The sequence below is a fragment of the Sorghum bicolor genome, chromosome 9 (assembly GCF_000003195.3).
Source record: "Sorghum bicolor cultivar BTx623 chromosome 9, Sorghum_bicolor_NCBIv3, whole genome shotgun sequence".
In the NCBI taxonomy this organism is placed as follows: Eukaryota; Viridiplantae; Streptophyta; class Magnoliopsida; order Poales; family Poaceae; genus Sorghum; species Sorghum bicolor.
In genome coordinates this window covers 2,987,572-3,006,578 of record NC_012878.2, presented here as the reverse complement: position 1 = coordinate 3,006,578, position 19,007 = coordinate 2,987,572, and the positions used below count along the sequence as shown (strand labels likewise).

At 41.0% G+C, this 19,007-nt stretch overlaps 2 protein-coding genes across 6 annotated transcripts; both read left to right on the top strand.

The window, feature by feature from the left end:
- Window positions 3,134-6,085, top strand: LOC110430294 (protein IN2-1 homolog B-like). 2 transcript variants are annotated; one of them, XM_021447742.1, is made up of 9 exons: window positions 3,134-3,389; window positions 4,095-4,190; window positions 4,279-4,423; window positions 4,535-4,590; window positions 4,821-4,851; window positions 4,954-5,265; window positions 5,343-5,450; window positions 5,562-5,642; window positions 5,723-6,085. In XM_021447742.1, the coding sequence occupies exons 2-9, from the start codon at window positions 4,153-4,155 to the stop codon at window positions 5,741-5,743; spliced, it is 792 nt and encodes a 263-aa protein (XP_021303417.1). In that variant the 5' UTR covers window positions 3,134-3,389; window positions 4,095-4,152; the 3' UTR covers window positions 5,744-6,085. The 2 variants fall into 2 exon arrangements, with proteins under 2 accessions (XP_021303417.1, XP_021303416.1); XM_021447741.1 differs by having other exon boundaries at window positions 3,161-3,389; window positions 4,091-4,190.
- LOC8068190 (pto-interacting protein 1) lies at window positions 7,025-18,589 on the top strand. Of its 4 annotated transcripts, none has more exons than XR_002447588.1 (9): window positions 9,392-9,967; window positions 10,366-10,445; window positions 10,623-12,597; window positions 16,134-16,375; window positions 16,479-16,608; window positions 16,816-16,922; window positions 16,999-17,092; window positions 17,199-17,492; window positions 17,986-18,589. XR_002447588.1 is itself a non-coding variant. In XM_021447657.1 (9 exons), exons 3-9 carry the CDS (start codon window positions 10,668-10,670, stop codon window positions 18,085-18,087), a joined length of 2,907 nt encoding a protein of 968 aa, XP_021303332.1. In that variant the 5' UTR covers window positions 9,397-9,967; window positions 10,366-10,445; window positions 10,623-10,667; the 3' UTR covers window positions 18,088-18,589. The 4 variants fall into 4 exon arrangements, 3 of the variants coding, with proteins under 3 accessions (XP_021303334.1, XP_021303332.1, XP_021303333.1); XM_021447657.1 differs by having other exon boundaries at window positions 9,397-9,967; window positions 16,816-17,092; window positions 17,199-17,331; window positions 17,400-17,492; XM_021447658.1 differs by having other exon boundaries at window positions 9,399-9,967; window positions 16,816-17,092; window positions 17,199-17,331; window positions 17,406-17,492.

The window sequence follows — 19,007 nt, the reverse complement described above, 5'->3', positions numbered from 1 at the left end:
TAGAATTTGACTACTGTAGCGCTTTTATTTGTATTTGACAATTAGTGTTCAATCATGGATAAACTAGGTTCAAAAGATTCGTCTCGTGATTTACAGATAAACTATATAATTAAATTTTTTTATATCTATACTAGAAAATATGTCCGTACGTTGCTATGGGAGAAGAGTCGCGTGGTTGGGAACTGCATGATTCTTCTTCCTTGTTACTGGCACCGCCTCCAATCCTGCTCTCGCTTGCATTCACTGCCTCATGCACCCCTCAGCTGCCGCCTTCTCCAGTGGGCTTCTAGCACCCACAGTCGGCACCTTACACAAGATCACTGCCCCACCAACCTCCCACAATGTCCTACCCTAACCATAGGGCTCTTGTCTACCACTCCAGCACGACGCCCCTGCCGCTAGCCCTATGCAAACTCCCATCGTCCAAACGAGCGGTTCCCATGTTGTCTCGATCACCATCATCGCATCACCATGTTGCGAACATCAACCCAAACCCTGTTGTTAGTAAATTCTCTCCTGGAACTGTGACCCCCAATGCTAGGTGGCTCTTCTCTTTGCCAGGACACAAACACGCGATCCATCACGTGTCTGAGTTTTCGCTAGGAAAAATAGAAATACAAAAACTACAAAAAAATATATCAAACTATATTGAGGAAAATAAAATAATAAGACCTAAAAATTTGTCGATAAAGTACTCACTTACTCTAGTATTATGTAGATTTTGCGCGTCTCAGCGATCCAGTGTAGACCATTAACAAATTTTGTTTAGTGCTAGCTAGCAATTGTTCTCATGGGTTGCTAAATGCGAATTGTGGTTATTTGTATGAGCACGAATCGAAGTCTCATATGGGACATGGAGGGCATGAGCGCGTTTTGGAAAGTAAAAAAAATAGAAGACTCATAATATATTTATTATTTATTTTTTTCTTGTTTATAAGAAAAAAAGTGGGAGATAAAAAATATAAGAAATGTGAGTTATGTTTACTTGTATTAGCACGAACCATAAGTCTGGACTCACATGCGGTACACAAAGGGCGTGAACGCATTTTGCAAAGTTAAAAAATAGGAAACTCATAATATATTTATTCTTTATTATAAGAAACAATGGGACATAAAAAGAGAAAAAAGTCACGTAATGGTGGGAAGAGGAAACCGAAAAAAAGAAATAGGAAAATTGACGAAAACAACGAGACGTTTCAACGAAAAAACACGGACACAGTTTTATGGCAAGTATGAGCCACTTCAAGATTAGGTTGGACGAAAATTTCAGATGCCAAGAAATTTTGCCTCTTTAGTGCCTGTGCGTTGTAATGAGACGTACATGTTACATAGTCACTTCGCTAGCTTGTAGCTTAGACTTATTAATAATCGTATCAATTCATCTTGGATCTAGACTCCCTCGCGTACCTCGAGTACGGTAATTTGCATGAGCACGTGAGGATTAGATTTTATCTAATGATCATGATATATGTTTATATTTGTTTTGTGATCATACTGTGCACCGAACTATGGCTAGCTAGATATGTTGCTCTAACTTATGTAGCCTTGGAAGAGCAGGGCATATCCATTAAATACTCTATGCTTTATAAATATAGATTAATTTGCTTTTGATTGGACAAAAACTTTGAAACATGGTAAGTGTTTTAAATAGATTTTAGTCAGATGAACTTGTACACCAATTGACTTGTAGCTATTAACGTTGAGTTTATTGGAAAATAAGTACATCGATTGACTTGTAACTATTGTTCACGGTAGCTATATAGACTGCGTCTGTCAGTATATGGCTAGGCGAAACCAATACGTCTTTAATTCATCTCTATACTAATACTATATTCAAGTTGTTCTAACTTATATGACCATACAAATATAGATTACTTGATGATAAATTATGTAAGTCATGAGATTTAGCTATATAGACTCGTGTGTAAGTACATGGTTAGATGAAACCCAATACGACTTTAATTGAACTCGATACTAATACTATAATCAAGTTGTTCTAATTTATATGAGCATATAGATATAAATTATTGGATGATAAAGTATGTAAATTATATGGATTATTTATTAGATTATAGAAAGATAAAGAGTTAAAAGATTTATAGTACTATATTTGTTATTTATTGTTTTTACTTATATAAGAAAAGATGGAAGAAAAAAGAAAAAAGTAAAAGTCACGTACATACCTCACTCAGGGAAGTAGGGAAGTGGAAACAGAGCATCTCCAAAGATTTTGCATTTGAATTTTGCATTCTTGTAATTTGTCAAAAATCGTAAAAAGGGGTATCCAATGGTTTTGCATTTTGGGCAACTTGACAAATGAGAGAGCACACTTGGCATATATGCCAAGCCACGCACAGCTTGGCAAAAAGCCGATTGCGCGCGTCTCCTGGTCCCCCGCACAATCTGGACTTTCTTTGCGCCATATATCGCGATCGCGAGCAACACCATCACCGTCGTCCGCTGCAAAACTCGCGAGGGACTCCATCGCGACAGAAAACCACCGCCTCACGCCATGAGTTCAAGGACGCACCGCGGCGGCACCTGCAACGAGCGGTGGGGAGCAGGAAAAACTGGTGGCGTGACCTGTGACGAAAACGCCAGACCCGGCGGCGACTTTACGCGCGCGAAGGAAAGTCGCGCGGGAAGACGATTGTGAGCGCGCGCGAAGGAAAAAATCGCGGCCGGGTCCACTTTGGCTAATTGTCAACTCAATTATGCAAAACCCTTCGAGATGACATATTTTTAGACTTTGCATTTTGTTTTGGAAGTTTGCAAACAACAAATGCCAACTCAATTATACAAAAGCCTTGAGAAGTGGAAACGAAAAAAAATAGAAAAAGCCGATGAGAATGTCTTTCACTGATAAAAACAGAATCGGAAAATTTTTTTAGCTGATGACCAAAATCAAATTAATTTATAGTTGTAGGTTAGATAAAAATCTAACATAGATTGAAATTTATGTTATATATATTTAAAGATTTAATAAAAATTTTATAAACTTTTAAAATTTTGAATGCATAACAACACCTAGATAAGCATGCCGACAGAGTCCCCATGGCCGCGTCCGACGAAGACAGACGTCCTAATCCAATCATTATTACCGAAAAAAAAGAAAAGAAAAGTCGATAAGGCACCACGTGCGTGGCTGGGCGCTTGCGCCCGTCGCTCTCGTGCAGTCTCCCTCTGTCTCCCTGTGTCGCCGCGCGTGGAAGGCGTTATCGCCTTGGCCTTCCTCTCCCTGATTTCTATTCCCCTCACTCAGTCACTCCCTCCCTCCTCGCTTCTCTCCGGAAGAGCTCTCCGGAATCTACCGATCCTCAGCCGCGCCGGGGCCCTAGGGGCCACTCGCCGTCGGCCCTTCCCGACCCGACGCCGCCGCTGGTTCCCAGGTAAGGGGTTCGTTTTGTTACGCTACTCTTGTTTCAGTATTATTTATTTATTTATTTATTTATTCAGCAGTTTTGGTCGAGTAATCAGCTGTTTAGATTTCACCATGCCGATATTGAGCTTCGCATGCGTAATCATAACCCAATCAGTTATGTAGTTAGTTCCGTCGGAAGACATTGCTGGGCTCTGACTCTGAGTATTAATCAACTTGAACCATTAGATTTGGTTGGGGATCCATTCATATTTCCCTTCCTATCTCTGGTTCACTGGCTGGGATGCCTCCGGGGGAAAAATGTAGAGAGAAGATTATAACACTCTAGCATCCATCGGGAGGCAAGTTCATTCACCTACCTAGTGGGTTCTGGTATTTGAGCATGGCTATAAAATGTTGACTGTGGTCGAGCAATATGCATGGCTTCAGATCAAATAATGATACATTTGGCTAGGTACCCAAAGTTTTTTCTGTTCAGCTTGTTGGTGAAATATTCAGCAAGGATCTGTAGGAATGACCTCAAGCAAACTGAATATCGGCTAAATAACTAGTTATTATAAATAAAGAATACAATATTTCGTTTCTAGTGCTATGGACCTATGGTACGGTACCATATCCACATGTGCTGATCCTGATCTGGTAAATCATATCTGGTCGCCTTGCCTTAATGCCTTCCTCTTCCTTCCTGTATGTAACTACTACAACTCTTAGCTAGCTTGTTCCACCGAAAGCAAGCAGGAAGGAGAGGTACCTCAGCTGAGCTGCTAAGGGGTATGGCGACGGCGGCGGCACCCGATGACTCCACCGTCAGGTATGTGAGGGAGAGGGAGATGGCTCTGCTTCCTACTGACGGCCGCCGGATCTGATTCTGATCCAGCATCCGCATGTTATGCATGCAGAGAGACGACGAAAGCGGAGGAGGTGCTGCCCCCAACCCTGGGTTCTGGTTCTCAACCACCAAACCTCTTCGATGGCACAACAAGGCTCTACATCTCCTACATATGCCCATATGTGCAGAGAGTTTGGATAGCTAGGAACTTCAAGGTAGGTAGGCGACTAGACGCCACGGCAATTTGTGCTTGATTACTGTACCGTACCTTCTGTCCGTCTCCCAAGGATTTCCTTCGCTATAAAGCTTGGTTTGTTGTTGGGCAGGGGTTACAAGAAAAGATTCAGCTGGTTGCCATTGATTTGCAAGACAAGCCTGCTTGGTAATATAACTACTAGGAGTAGCAGCTTGTATTACTCGATCAGTATCAGTATAGCTAGGACTAGGATCGTACAGTATTGCATTGCATGCTACTCTATCAAATCTTTTATACGGAGTACTACCAAGGCTGTATATATGTTCATATATATAATATCATATCAGTTACAAATTCAATCCAACTGACTAACCTGCCTTTCACTTTATCCATCTGAATATGATGATGAATTGAAGGTTCCTCGAGAAAGTTTACCCACCGGGCAAGGTCAACAACCATTTCCTTTGAGGAACACATGACAATTGTTTTTCTTTTCTTTTTCATCATCAACAATTACTAATCAAATCAATATGTTGTGATGCAGTGCAGGTCCCCGTCCTGGAGCACAATGGCAACATCATAGCAGAGTCCTTGGATCTACTCAGCTACCTGGACGCCAACTTTGAGGGCCCCAAATTGTTTCCTGGTGATCAGGACCCTGCAAAACAAGCTTTTGCTGATGAGTTGATTGCCAACAGCGATTCCATCATCATAGCCTTGTTCAGGGCAGGCCGTGCCTATGCCGAAGGACAAGGAGATGATGATATCAGTAAGCTACTTGCTCCTGCTCTTGACAAGGTGGAGGAGTCCCTGGGACGTTTCTCTGATGGGCCATTCCTCCTGGGGCAGTCCATGAGCGCAGTCAGTAAACTCATCAATCACTTATTAGCCAATCATTTTTTTAATTCGTTTTGCTGACAATAATTGAATTGCATCAGGTCGACATGGTTTATGCGCCCTTTATTGAACGCTTCAAGGATTTCTTCGCTGCAGTGAAGCACTACGATATGACACAAGAAAGGCCTAAACTCAAGGAGTGGATAGAGGTGTGTCACTGCCACTGCATGCACCAATCAAATTCAACCATCATCTATAATTTCTTCTGTTAACTCCACACATTATATTACATTACATCGTGTGCAATAACATAACTGCAGGAGCTCAACAAGATAGATGCCTACACAGCGACCTGGGGGGATCGCCGTCTGCAGCTTGCTGCCTTGATGAACAAGTTTGGGGTAATATCGGTGCTCTTTTATTTATATAGCACAGTATTAAGTAGTAACGGATCGGGACTGACTCAGCTTTGTATTTGCAGATACAAAGCCCAGTAGCCTGATCTGATCTTATCATCCCTAGGGGAGGACATCTTGTCAGGCGTTTCATGTTGTATATGAGTTGGAATAAGTCTCAACTGAATAAGATGTGTGTCTGCTATAATGTTACCTATGTTATGGCCCGGCCAGGCCTGTCCGAAGCCAGCCCATGTCCAGGCCACGGCCACATTCGCATTCGCATTATCCGGCGCCGGTGACGAGTTTGACCGCTGCCGTATGTAAGTGCAATTGAATAACCTCGCTGCAATCTACTAAACTTGCTACTACGATTCTATACTGCAAGGATGTAATTTAAGAAACAGGTGTTCTCATGTCGTATTCTATCTCTAGACTTTTCTCATAAATTTTAGAAGCTCTGAGATATTTTCATGGTTTCAAAATCTTATTATCATGTGTTACTAAAATTTTTTAATTTTTAAAAAATAATGAAACCACATAGAAAACCACTTCTAATTAGAGGTAATTTAAATTTAAATGGATTTTAGAGTTAACGAAACAATTTCTCCGGTTTTAGAGTTAGGAGGAGAAATCTAAGTTTCGTAGATATAGTTTATAGAGAAACAAGAGACCTTGTTCTATCAGGCACAACAGAATTAAATTAAAGTGGTCCGGTCCATGTTACCCAGCAAAGTGGCCTCTTGTAAATTTGTAATGTACTCAATTCATCTCAAATGATAAGGTTTAACTTTTTAACACCAAGTTTAACCACTCGTCTTATCAAAAAATTATACAAAATATTATTTTTTTTGTCCTAGCTTAGTTTAATAATAAAAGTTCTTTAAGAATGACTTGAATTTGACTATGTTTGTAAATTTTTTTTTTTGAAAAAGATGAGTGATCAAGCTTTGAGTAAAAAATATCAAACATCTTATAATCTAGGCCTTTCTTAGTTCCAAATTCTTTTGCAAAACGGACATTGTAGCACTTTTGTTTCTATTTGATAAATATTGTCCAATCATGGACTAACTGGGCTCAAAAGATTCGTCTTGTAAATTATAGGTAAACCGTGCAATTAGTTATTTTTTTATCTATATTTAATGCTTCATGTATGTGCCGCAAGATTCGATGTGACGGAGAATTTTAAAAATTTTGCAAATTTTTTTTGAGAACTAAACAAGGCCTTAGGATGGAGGGAGACATGGGCCTTGCTTAGTTCACCTCAAAAATTAAAAACTTTTCAAAATTTCCTGTCATATCGAATCTTGCGGCACATATATGGAACATTAAATATAGATGAAAACAAAAGCTAATTGTACACGAGACAAATCTTTTAAGTCTAGTTACTCTATGATTGAACAATATTTATTAAATAAAAATAAAAATACTACAGTGTCAAAATTCAAAAACTTTTCAGATCTAAACAACCCTGTCAAGTTGTCAAATGAAATAGACCAGAGCCGGGCTTCTTGGCCTTTTCCTCCGTTGACTTCCTATCGTCGATACCCGTCTACCTACCATCCGCTGTGCCCCGGCCCGCCATTGCAGAGGGGCGAGGTCGTCGTCGCGGACTGCGCGTAAGCCGAAGAAGCTCGACTCGAAAGTCCAATCCTAGCTAGCGGTGGTGCCTACGCGTACAGGATACTACTGCACTGCGGCGGGGTCCCAGCAGGTTACAGGCTTACAGGTAGGCACCCTACTTCATGTACTGTTCAATGTTCATCACGGTGTGGTCAATCCTCTCTCGCGGTTTTATTGTTTTTTTTTTTTTGTTTCTGTTTCCGTTTCAGCTGATGATCTCTATTGTGAATTTATGACGACTTCATTTCATAGATTGTTTGTCCAAGTTTGATACTAGAGCTTTTGCCGTGCATCCATGTATGTTGACCCAATTTCATTATCTTCATCCGTGAATTAACAGCATGTTTGGTTTGACTGTCAGCTCCATCCGGCATGGTTTTAGTTCATGCATATTAGATGTTTGCACACAACTTGAGACTAATTTGCGAGACGAATCTATTGAGCCGAGTTAGTCCACGGTTTGTCAATGTAGTGCTACAGTAAATATGTGCTAATTATAGATTAATTAGATTTAATAGATTTATCTTGCGAATTAGTCATGGGATTAGCTCATGTTTAGTCCTTCTAATTAGTATCCAAACATCTCATGTGACACTTCTAAAACTTTACTTTAGTCCCTGGATCTAAACACTTCCTTAGTTCCGTAGAGGTTGCTTCGACGGATTTCCACATAATCGAATAGTTGTGCAGGTTGGTTGTGAGATTATTACTATAAATGGGTTAACAACCGATGAGATTATTCTATGATTTATGACCCATTCGATTTATTAGGTCAGTCTCAATGAGAGTTTTATGGCTCAGTTTCCAAGTCTTACCGGTGTTGGAAACAATGTAAACAAGTTTCATCCCCATGAAACTTGTTTTATCTCATAAAACTATTTTTCATCTCTCTTCATTTAAACTATGTCATATTAGCTTATTTAGGCCTTGTTTAGTTCCGAAAACTTTTTAGTTTTCGCAACTGTAGCACTTTTGTTTGTTTGTTTGTTTGTTTGTGACAAACATTGTCCAATCATAGAGTAACTAGACTTAAAAGATTCATCTCGTGATTTACAGGTAAACTGTGTAATTAGTTTTTATTTTTGTCTATATTTAGTGTCTCATGCATGTGCTGCAAGATTCGATGTGACGGAGAATCTTAAAAAGTTTTTGGTTTTGAACTAAACAAGGCCTTAATATCCATAAAACTCATAGAATAGTCCCATTAAGACTGGTCGATGAGATCTATGCACTCCACTATTCGTGAACTCAAAGCAGTAATCATGCCTACGATCGTCCCATGGACAGACCACCGGCTAATTTTTTTAGTGTCAATGGAAATAATTCAATTCTAGGTTTAGGTAGAGATTTTTTCCAAGTTTGTATTCAATTAAATACATCAATGTGGATCTTTAGATTTGAAGATACGAAATGATCTAAGAGCTCTAATATAGGGCTGGTAAGGAATATTTAGGTGAAAGGTATCTTTAGACCGGTTTGAAAGCGCCTAGCTTCATTTTCTCGATGAAGGTAAAGCTATTTTAAGGACTTATTTGACAAAACAACTTTGCATGCCTTAAAATATGCTCCCACAAAATCTCACTCCGAACCCACTAGTGTGACGTGAAGCTGTGAAAATCTACAATTTTCAACTTCGTCTCACCCCATTCCCATGTGAGAGCACAACTTAGGCCTTGTTTAGTTCCCAAAATTTTTTAAGATTCCATGTCATGTCGATTTTTTGGACGTATATATAGAGTATTAAATATAGATAAAATACATAACTAATTGCACAATTTATCTATAATTTGCGAGACAAATCTTTTAAATCTAGTTAGTCTATAGTTTAACAATAATTGATAAATACAAACAAAAGTGCTATAATAGCCGACCAAAAAAATTCACGAACTAAAAGACCAAGGAACTTCATGCGTCAAGTTGTTTCCAAATGACATCAAACGGGTGGACAATGAAATGTTTCACATGAGAAACGTTTCACAGAGAAATTTGCTATTATAGGATCTCAAACGTGTGGGTTTCGCTATAATAGAATTCCAAACATCTGCTTCGCTATAACGACTCTCCAAACATTGACACTTGCCCATGATGTTATAATAGCAAAGTGTCAATGTTTGGAGAGTCGCTATAGCGAAGCAGATGTCCTATTATAGCGAAACCCATACGTTTGGGACCTATAATGGCAAATTTCTCCGTTTCACATGTTCTGCTCGAGTTTCTGAATCTGCCGGACAGCCGGAGGGTGGTTTCGCACCGATTCTCTTCAGTCTTCCATATGTGTTATCAGATTGTAGGCCAGCCAAACGAGTTTACAAAGTGATTTTGATTCATCACCTAAAAAATTTCTCGAGAGAATCTAGATCTGAAGTATTTCTACAAGAACTTGGGATTGAGGAACGGTGAGGAGTGAAAAGAAAAGGGTATTAGACCATTTCCATTCACAAAACGGGGAGTCACGGTCACTCCCCCAGCCCCTCGAAAACGAGATCTGGTGTTCTCTATACCTTGGTCCATTGGTCGATAACTCGATATACGCCGCCATGAATCTTCCTGGGGCGCTCCGGTGCTGCAGAATGCGAGTCCCAGGAGGTCAACGCCACGATGGCTGGCCGTGGGGCACTGCCGCCGGCTACCAGGAGCGGCGGCGGCTTGGGCTGGCTGATTCGTCAGCGCAGGCTGTGTGTGGCGGCAGCGGGCTGTTTCCGCCTCAAGTATGGATGCAAGTTGATTTCTTTGAAATTCGCTTTCCTTTTGCCTCTGTGACATCAATTGAAGCATTGTTTTACTTTCTCTGAAACTTTCCCCAAATTCACTTGAAGGCTTAAATTTGCCCTGTGAAATTGTTGGCACTTGCCGAAAACTCTAAAAACTTCCTCTGATGAATGAAAAATTGCCGAAACAAGACCTTGGATTAATTAGTCGCTGTTGAACCAAAATTAATGCTTTCCGTCTTAAACCTTAGATATGGAAATTTCAGTTAGTTTTATTTTTAAAACTACATATTAGCTCTCGTATTTTGCATTTTCTGGCCTACTAGTTTTTGAGAGAACAAGTTGTATACTGTTAAAATCTGTAATACTAGTGCTTTTGTTTGTTATTATCATATTAGGTCTGGTGTCATGAGTAATGCGGCAGAGTTGTCATTCAGATAACGTGTTATATGTTACACTCGAGTTTACACTGTGGCAGGTCAGGATTCTTTAAGCTTATTTTGTTCAGCTAGGCATTATAATTCCATAAGAATAGTTTTCTTTCTTCCTTTTCAATAGTATAATTTTCTGGATCGTTTGAAAAAAAAATCTTTTTCATAGTTTAAGGTTACTTGAGTAGCAAAGAATAGTAACGTTACGGGACCTTGTTATGCAGGCAAGCAACCACCCATAGCATTCCTATCACTGTGCTTGGTTGCACATGGATCACCAAGGGGACAATCTTAGAGATTTCTTTCAAACTAATGGGCGTCAGGTGCTTCAAAGAGTGGAAAACAACTACAGCTTGAAATATTTCACAGAAAATGAGATACGAAACATAACCGATGGGTATAAGTATATTCTGGGAAGAGGTGCATTTGGTGAGGTCTACAAAGGAACGCTAGAAGACCAATCCTCTGTTGCTGTGAAGAGATATATACATGGGACCCACAAAGAGGTGTTTGCCAAGGAGGTGATAGTGCACTCTCAAATAAACCACAAGAATGTTGTCAGACTCGTGGGCTGCTGCACAGAAGAAAATTCTCTAATGATTGTCATGGAGTTTATCTCTAACGGGAACCTTGACAGCATACTTCATGGCAGCAGCACTAACAGTCGGGTTCCCTTCCCTTTGGACAGAAGAATAAAAATTGCCATTGAGGTTGCTGAAGTATTGGGGTGCATGCATTCCATGTATAGTCCTGTTCTTCATGGTGACATCAAACCAGCTAACATACTGCTAGACAAAAATTTTACACCAAAGATATCAGATTTTGGAATTGCAAGGCTCCTTTCTGCTAATGGGCCCCAGCAAACTACTACTGTCATTGGTTCCATAGGTTACCTTGATCCAGCATACTGTGAGAGTGGAATTCTAACCCCAAAGAGTGATGTTTACAGCTTTGGAGTGGTTTTGCTGGAAGTTATCACAAGGAAAAAAGCAGTGGATGGGGCCATTACCCTTGCTCAAAGTTTTAATGAGGCTCTTACAAAAGGGGCAGATGTGCAGCACATGTTCGATGAGGAAATCAGTGTTGCAGAAAACAAGAAGTTTCTTATAGACATTGGACAGTTAGCAGCTAAATGCTTGCGGAGGGACGTTAAAACACGTCCTGAAATGGTTGAAGTAGCTACTAGTCTAAGGATGATCAGGAAAGCTATGCAGACAGAGCAGGATGTACTGTTAGCAGGATACCAATTTGGAGATCTAAAAATTTTCAATAAAACCGAAATGAAAAAAATGACAAAAAACTACAGCATGGCCTTTAGGAAAACAACGTTTGAATGTCTCTACAGTGGAGTCCTCGGCAAAAAATGTCCAATTATAGTAAGACAACTTAAGATATGTTCAGAAACTGACAGAGAGATATTTCTGAACACTATGAGCATATTGAGTCAAAAGAATCACAAAAATGTTGTGAATGTTGTTGGCTTCCACTTAGGGAAATCTAGTTTAGAGTGTGTATATGAGTCTTCCTGTGACCTATACAAGACAATGTTTGGCTCTATATCGTTTTCTAACAGAAACCTTTATGACACTATCTGCTCCATGGAAAAACTTCCTCTTCATCAACGTTTGTCAATAGCAGTCCAGTGTGCAGAGGGCCTGGTTCATATCCATTCATTAGCAGCTGAAAATCCTGATTCATGTGGCACCAGCCTCTTAGGAAACTTCAGATCTGCCAATATATTTCTAGACAAGAACTTTGTCCCAAAAATCTTCAATGTGAACCTGTCAACATTTGTTGGAAGTTTAGTTGCACCGGAAAATATTGTGTTTCCTATGCATGACAATGGACCAGAAAACTATTATTCAGACCCAAGGAATGCTTCTGGTCAACTTTTTAACCAAAAATCTGATGTTTATAGTTTTGGAGTTGTTCTTTTAGAGCTCAGCACTTGGAAGACAGTGAGATACATGTATGATGGTAGGGCGCATGTGCTTACCACGGACTTCCTTGATTCTTATACAAGAGACCGTAATGCAATTAAAAATTTTGGCAAGGTTTGTGATGAACATGAGGGGCACTTTGTTCATGAGGCCATTGCCAATGCCATTGATTGCTTGCAACTTGATATCCAAATGAGGCCAGAAATGAATTATGTACTTTCCCGTCTCCAGATCATTGCTTTTGGAAGCAAACTCGCTGGTACATGAAACAAATCTCTTCTCATATTTTGTCTGTCAGCTGGTAGATACACACATAAAAAACAAATAGAACCTGCAGTACTGAAGGTTTAGGTATACCTTTCAGCACAATAGATTACACCCTTACCACATACACCTGCCTTGGCTAAATTTTGTGCAACCTGTGTGTGTGTTGGGGGGGGGGGGGGGGAGGGGCATAAATATGAGGCTAACCCCCTATTGTACCGATGAGACGACTTGATGACTGGTTTGGGTGGAGGTGAGGTTGGATGTTGATTGGAGGCTTCTGGAGTGCCTTGTGATCGACCAGCTCAAGGCGAGCGCCCACATCAAGGTCAAGCTTGCGGGCTTGTTTAGCTTGAAAGTCAGTGAACCACAGGAAAACATCGCGTTTCACCTTCTTCCTTGTGGTTTGCACTGCCCTACACTACCTCTTTACATGTGTTATCTTTTGCTAGTGTAGTTGCACTTTCTTGTGTTTGCTTGTTTACCTTTGGTCACTAGTATGAGTAGGAGCTCTCTTGCTTGTTAGTTGTTCTAGTTGCTTAGGTTATTTGACCTTGTATACTAGACTTGTGTAGGAGACTTCCTAGTCATCCTAGTTGCTACCTTGCTTATGTTGTGCTAGGGTGTTAGTGTTATTATAGTAGGGGTGAAGTTGTTCGGCCGTAGTTTATTTCGGCTAGGAATCACAATTAGGTTTGTAAACAACTATTCAACCCCCCTCTAGTTGGGTACCTTGATCCTTACACTCTTTTTCTTCCTTGTCATCGAGCTCTCCTTCCCTTCCACGCATACTCCGGTAGCTAGAACTAGCCTTCATCCACCTCTAGAGGGGGAGAGGAGAGCTTGACCTGGCGTATGGGGCCCATATGTTGATCTAGGTTAATGCACATCCAGTATGGTACATTGCCACGTTAGCGCAGGGAGCGGAATAGGACCCATTTGGACTTGGGTTACACCTAGGGCCAAGTTTAGAGACACAAATGTGGTATTTCTTGAGTCGGGGACCTCGATGGCACCGTATGGAGCCAAATTTAGGGACCCAAAAATGGCATATTCGCACGAGGGATGAAAGTTGGCAGCCAAGTGGGCCTATGAATCTGAATAGTACTTCGCATGCGGCATATAAGATGTATGTGTGGCATTGTTGTGCTTATTATTAGTTGATTACTTTGGCCATAGAGGATAGGCAACTAGGCTCCAAAGTCCACACCAAGATCTCGTGTACGATAGGGAATAAAAGAAGCGTCAAGAGGCCAGGAGAGCCCATATCGGTTTAGACTCATGGCACTCATGTTTGTCCTGCCTGCATAAAAGCACAGAAGAAGTTCAAGGAGATTGCATTGAGGAAATTGGAGTTGCTTGTAACCAGTGCTTGTGACAGTTGTTGGAAAACAGTGGATGGTGCTTGGATAGGTTGGCTTTGTCGTGTGCGAGTTGCGAGACATTCACTGGGGCTTGCAAGTGGTACAACAGTGGCATCACATGGTAGGCTTGTCATGGCACGCGTAGGAGGTGTGCGTTGCAGAGAGGAAGAATGTTATGAAAAGGCTACAGATAGATGGATTAGCAGAGAGACCCTGGATAGCAACCCTTCCTCGGGGACTATCGTAGGATTTCTTCTTGCTTGCCTCTAACTGATACATGATGATCCCTTTTATAGAGACAACTTACTTGAACCCTAAGTAATATCCTAACCGAATCAATCTAACTTATCCCTTCTCTAACAAAGCAAACAATATAATCTAATCTGTCGGGTACTATTCACGCGCTACATTACCGCGTGGACCCTAGGTCAGCTCCACTTGCCATAACAAAGAAACATGTGGCCGACATGTTTGGTGTGTATGTACCGTGTGCGCGAGCGTGTAGGGGGCACATGATTGTTTGGCTGTCTGTGGTAACAGGCATATGACGTCGGCAAGGTATCTCGTGGGCACTCAACAAGAAGAAGCTGGCAAAGAAGCATCTGCTACAATTAGGACGTGATCAAATCATGTACCACGTCATGGATGAAACATCATTGGAGAAAACTTGGGATAATTTAGCCAATTAGTTTATGTCCAAGACAATGACTCATAAATTTGTATCTAAAGCGGAACTTTTTTTTGGCTTGAAGATGCACGAGGTCTCGGATCTTGGAGGGCACATTAATGTCTTCGATCAATTGGTTATCAAATATCAATTGGTTGTGATCTTGTGACGGTCGATGTGAAGATTGATGATGAAGAAATGTCAATTATTCTTGTGTCTGTTTGTTAACATCTTATGAGCATTTGCTTACTACATTGACGTGTGGAAAGGACGAGTCAAGGTGGAGGACATTGTTTTGGTGTTGCTTGCTCAAGAACAAAGGAAGAAACACAATGCAACAAAGGAACCTTTTGCTATTGCTTTGCATGTCAGGAGTAATCATAGTAAGGGATAAGAAGGTTAACATGAAGATGGGGCTCCAGTGCTATAAGTGCAAGGGGTGGGAACATTTAAAGAGAAATTGTCAGGGACCTAAGAAGGATGGAGGACCCATAAGTGTGGTCATTGCCAATAGGAAGGATGACTAGTGACGGTGACATTCTCACATTATCAAGTGAAAAAGGTCTTGAGGTGCGATTGTTGGATTTAGCTAGCTCGTTTTCACACCAAAAAAGGAAGTGTTTCTCATCATACAATGAGAAAAAAAGATGGTTTTGCTTATCGGGACATGACACGAGCTATTGTGCCATAGGAGTGGCCTAGTGGGTGACTCAGGTTCAAGTTGTGAGATGGCAAAGGTATGCTACTTAAGGGTGTGAAGCATGTGTGGGGATAATGAGGAATTTGATTTCATTTAGGTTGTTGCATAAAGAAGGCTGGTTGTATCATGCAGTTCCTGATCAGAAGACCTTAAGAATCATGCATGATGGAAAGATGGTCATGGTAGGTGAGAAGTCAAGCACACACCAATACAAGCGAAATGAAAGCATTATTGAAGGTGGAATCATGAATGGCAGTGCATTTGTGGGGGTATTCTATCCTGGGGATGTTGCAGTTATGGGATCATCCTTGCCAAGATGTTCTAACTTCTAAGTGAGTGGCGGAGGACATGGCTCAAGTCTAGGTACGAGGAGGTTCGCACATGGGCAACTTCAAGGTGACCATATCCATGGTGGAGTTTGTTAGATATGAGTTGAATATGTCTACAGTTTGGTTACATTTGGACTTAAGTTGTATTAGGGGTTAGGATAGAGTTTGAGTCATACTATGTAACATAGGGTGCCATATATATGAGGCCAACCCTTATTTGTAACCAATAAAACGACTTTGCGTCTAGTTTGGGTGGTGGGGTGGTTGCTGGAGCACTTAGATGCTGGTGGAGCTGATGTGTATGGGGAGGAGCACTTGTGCTTATGCCCTGAGGATATAGGTAGATAGCCGAACACTGTTAAAAAACATTGTGTCTCGATGCTGTTCTCGTTTGCTATGCTTCCGTGTTGTTTGGTTAGTAGATCTGTTAGGGTGTTGGTGCACTCTAACACTTCATTTTCTTCGATGCAGCTGGTAGTAACAATAAACCTAGCCAACGCACGTGTCCTGCCCCTATTAGCAACACTGATAAACCTCATCCAAGTCTCATATCGACCATTTCCCTGGAGGAACTGAATGAAGTAACCAGGAACTTCAGTGATGATGTACTTATAGGACAGGGGCAATTCGCCAAATGTTTCCTGGGAATTCTTAAAGATGGTCAGAATTTTGCTGTAAAAAGGCTCAGCACTTCTAGAGAAATTCAAGTACAGGTCACGCCTGTGTGCTTTGCTTTTTTCACTTTTGCCATTATTGTTCTTCATTTATTGTTGCATACAGCAATATATTACCTTCTGAATTCCTATTGTGTTGCAGGTTCCGACTATTTTAAGAATGTGTTACCATGATAACGTTGTGCAACTTCTTGGATATTTTCTTGAAGGGAACACCCGTGTTGTTGCTTATGAGTATGCACCAAGGGGCTCCTTGCACGATATTCTTCATGGTATGGAGTAATGCAAGATTTACTTTCATTGGTTCCTAGCTTGATCATTTTGTATTTTCTTGTCTGACATAGGTCAATAGCATGATCTACGTTAAAACTATTAAACCAGTTCTATTTGCCACGTTGTTAGTCTGAATAACCTAGTCTAGGAAGTGTCAAACATGAAAATCCCAGATGATATTTTTTTTAAGCGTGCCATGATCTTAGGTAAAAAGGGTGTCAAGGGAGCCCGACCAGGACCACCTCTATCATGGTTGCAGCATGTGAAGATTGCCTTAAGTGCTGCAAAAGGCCTCGAGTTCCTCCATGAGAAGGTTGATCCTCCCATCATTCACGGCAACATCAAGTCCAGCAACATACTTCTCTTTGACAATGATGTTGCAAAAATAGGTGATAGTGGTGTCTCAGTAGCCCCTTGGTCGCATGATTATTACGGCTATACTACTGTGTGGCGCAAGTCCGATTCTTTCTGGGAAGCACCTGAGTATGTGATGGACCACACTTTCAGAATTACACTTATGCCTAGGCTGATAAATGACATGCCAGCATTTCTGCTACTTATGTGCTGCTTCCTTCTTTGAACTTGTTAGGTGCGCAAAGAATAGAGAGTATAGCACAAAGAGTGATGTCTACAGCTTCGGGATTGTACTGTTGGAGCTTTTAACTGGCCGTAAAGTAATTGATTATACAATGCCACATGACCAGTGGAGCCTAGTTACATGGGTACATATGCCAGGACTCCCTGTTCTAGTTTCTTTATAGGATGCAGCAGCTAATTTCCTTATCCCAAGGTGCAGGCTACACAAAGGCTTAGAAAAGACAAGGTGGAACAGTACATAGATCCAAGGCTTGGAGGAGGATACCCACGGAAGGCTGTCAGCAAGGTAACGATATTGTTAAGCCTGGATGTTGTGTGCTTGAGTGACAGAGTGAGCAAGTTTAGGTCTGTACAGGGCGACTTGAACATAACCATCTTTTTTTCTTCTTTTAAATGTAATTTTTAGATCATGTCTGTTTGTCCTACATTTCGGTTGAACTTATCCAGAAAAATAAGCTTCTGCTCTCCACTTTGAAGAAACAGAAAGCATGCTCCACAAATAATTCAAGCTTTGCCCCTCCAAAGATACAGAGGAAACCACAGTCAGCAATGGCTTGTGGATCTTAACACAAAACACTAACATAAAGCAATCAGACTTTCTGTTGACCTAAAAGCATTCATAATATTTTAAAAAACGGTATACACAGAACTTTGACTATGGGTATTTTGTCTTAGAAGAGAACAGTATATCCTTGTTCTGAAAGTAGTATACTCTAAACAAATGAACTTATTTTCTTTTGCTTGTGTGTGTCTAATTCTTGATTTCGTGTGGCAAACAGATGGCTGCTGTTGCTGCCCTGTGCTTACAGGACGAGCCAGACTACCGGCCTAGAATGAGCATCGTCGTCAAGGATCTGAGCCCGTTACTGGACAGCAAGTGAAGAAGTAACCATCCCTGCATTGTTGAAGCACCTGGAATGTAATTTCATTGTGTCATTGCGAGTTCAAGATTACACTCGCAGGGGTTTCGTGCAGGTGATTGGTGTGGAACAGAATCACATTACTGCATTCCCTTAGACTTGGAAACTTTGCTTTGTTTCAGAAACTCTGTACATATTACTTAGACTTGTTACAATGGATCATCGTCCTGATCTGATGCATCTGTGTGCAAATGCTGAATCATATTGTACATGATTATTACTCGGGTTCTGTTAGGTTAGGACTGCATCTCCACAAGTGTCTCCTACAGCTGTGTTGCCGGGCAAGGAACAGGCTTGGCGCGTGGAAGGAGGACACGGGCTGTCAAGAGGAACATGTAATAGGTCCTGCTAAGCGTAGTGGCGTGTGGGTATTAGTATGCTGGTGTGCGTGATGCAGAGGCATCGAACAGAACTGTAACAAAACTCTGTTTCCTACCTAAGCAGACCTCGTCTCGTCTCGGCCCGTCCTCAGTCCTCAGCTTCTTCCCCCAAACTCCGAAATATCATAGGTGTACGCATAAACATTGTACCATAGGATTATAGGAACAAGGCAAAATATATTATGGAACAAGTTGAAATATAACACGGAACGTTTCCAATAATGTAGAACAATAAAATCGTGCTGTACATCATGATAAGTGTTTCTGGAGACACCGAGGGAAGATGTTTCGCTCATATATATAGTTACTTTACTGATCTAGAGATGGTAATTCAATAACAATCTTGCTTATCTGTTTACTTTACGGGGACCCATCACGAATGACCATTTTACCAGGTTAAGTGATGATGAAATACTGGATTTTCCAAGAGCTGCCTGTAATGTTCAGTGTTATAATGTAATTATACTATTATAGGCTAACAGCCCATATTGGGCGTTATGG

Coding starts and splice junctions, on each gene's coding strand:
- LOC110430294 (XM_021447742.1), top strand. CDS start 4,153: ATGGCGACGGCGGCGGCACCCGATGACTCCACCGTCAG. Junction 4,191..4,278: donor CCCGATGACTCCACCGTCAG/GTATGTGAGGGA, acceptor TTATGCATGCAG/AGAGACGACGAAAGCGGAGG. Junction 5,266..5,342: donor TGGGGCAGTCCATGAGCGCA/GTCAGTAAACTC, acceptor GAATTGCATCAG/GTCGACATGGTTTATGCGCC.
- LOC8068190 (XM_021447657.1), top strand. CDS start 10,668: ATGGATCACCAAGGGGACAATCTTAGAGATTTCTTTCAAACTAATGGG. Junction 12,598..16,133: donor TTTTGGAAGCAAACTCGCTG/GTACATGAAACA, acceptor TCTTCGATGCAG/CTGGTAGTAACAATAAACCT. Junction 16,609..16,815: donor CTTGCACGATATTCTTCATG/GTATGGAGTAAT, acceptor CCATGATCTTAG/GTAAAAAGGGTGTCAAGGGA.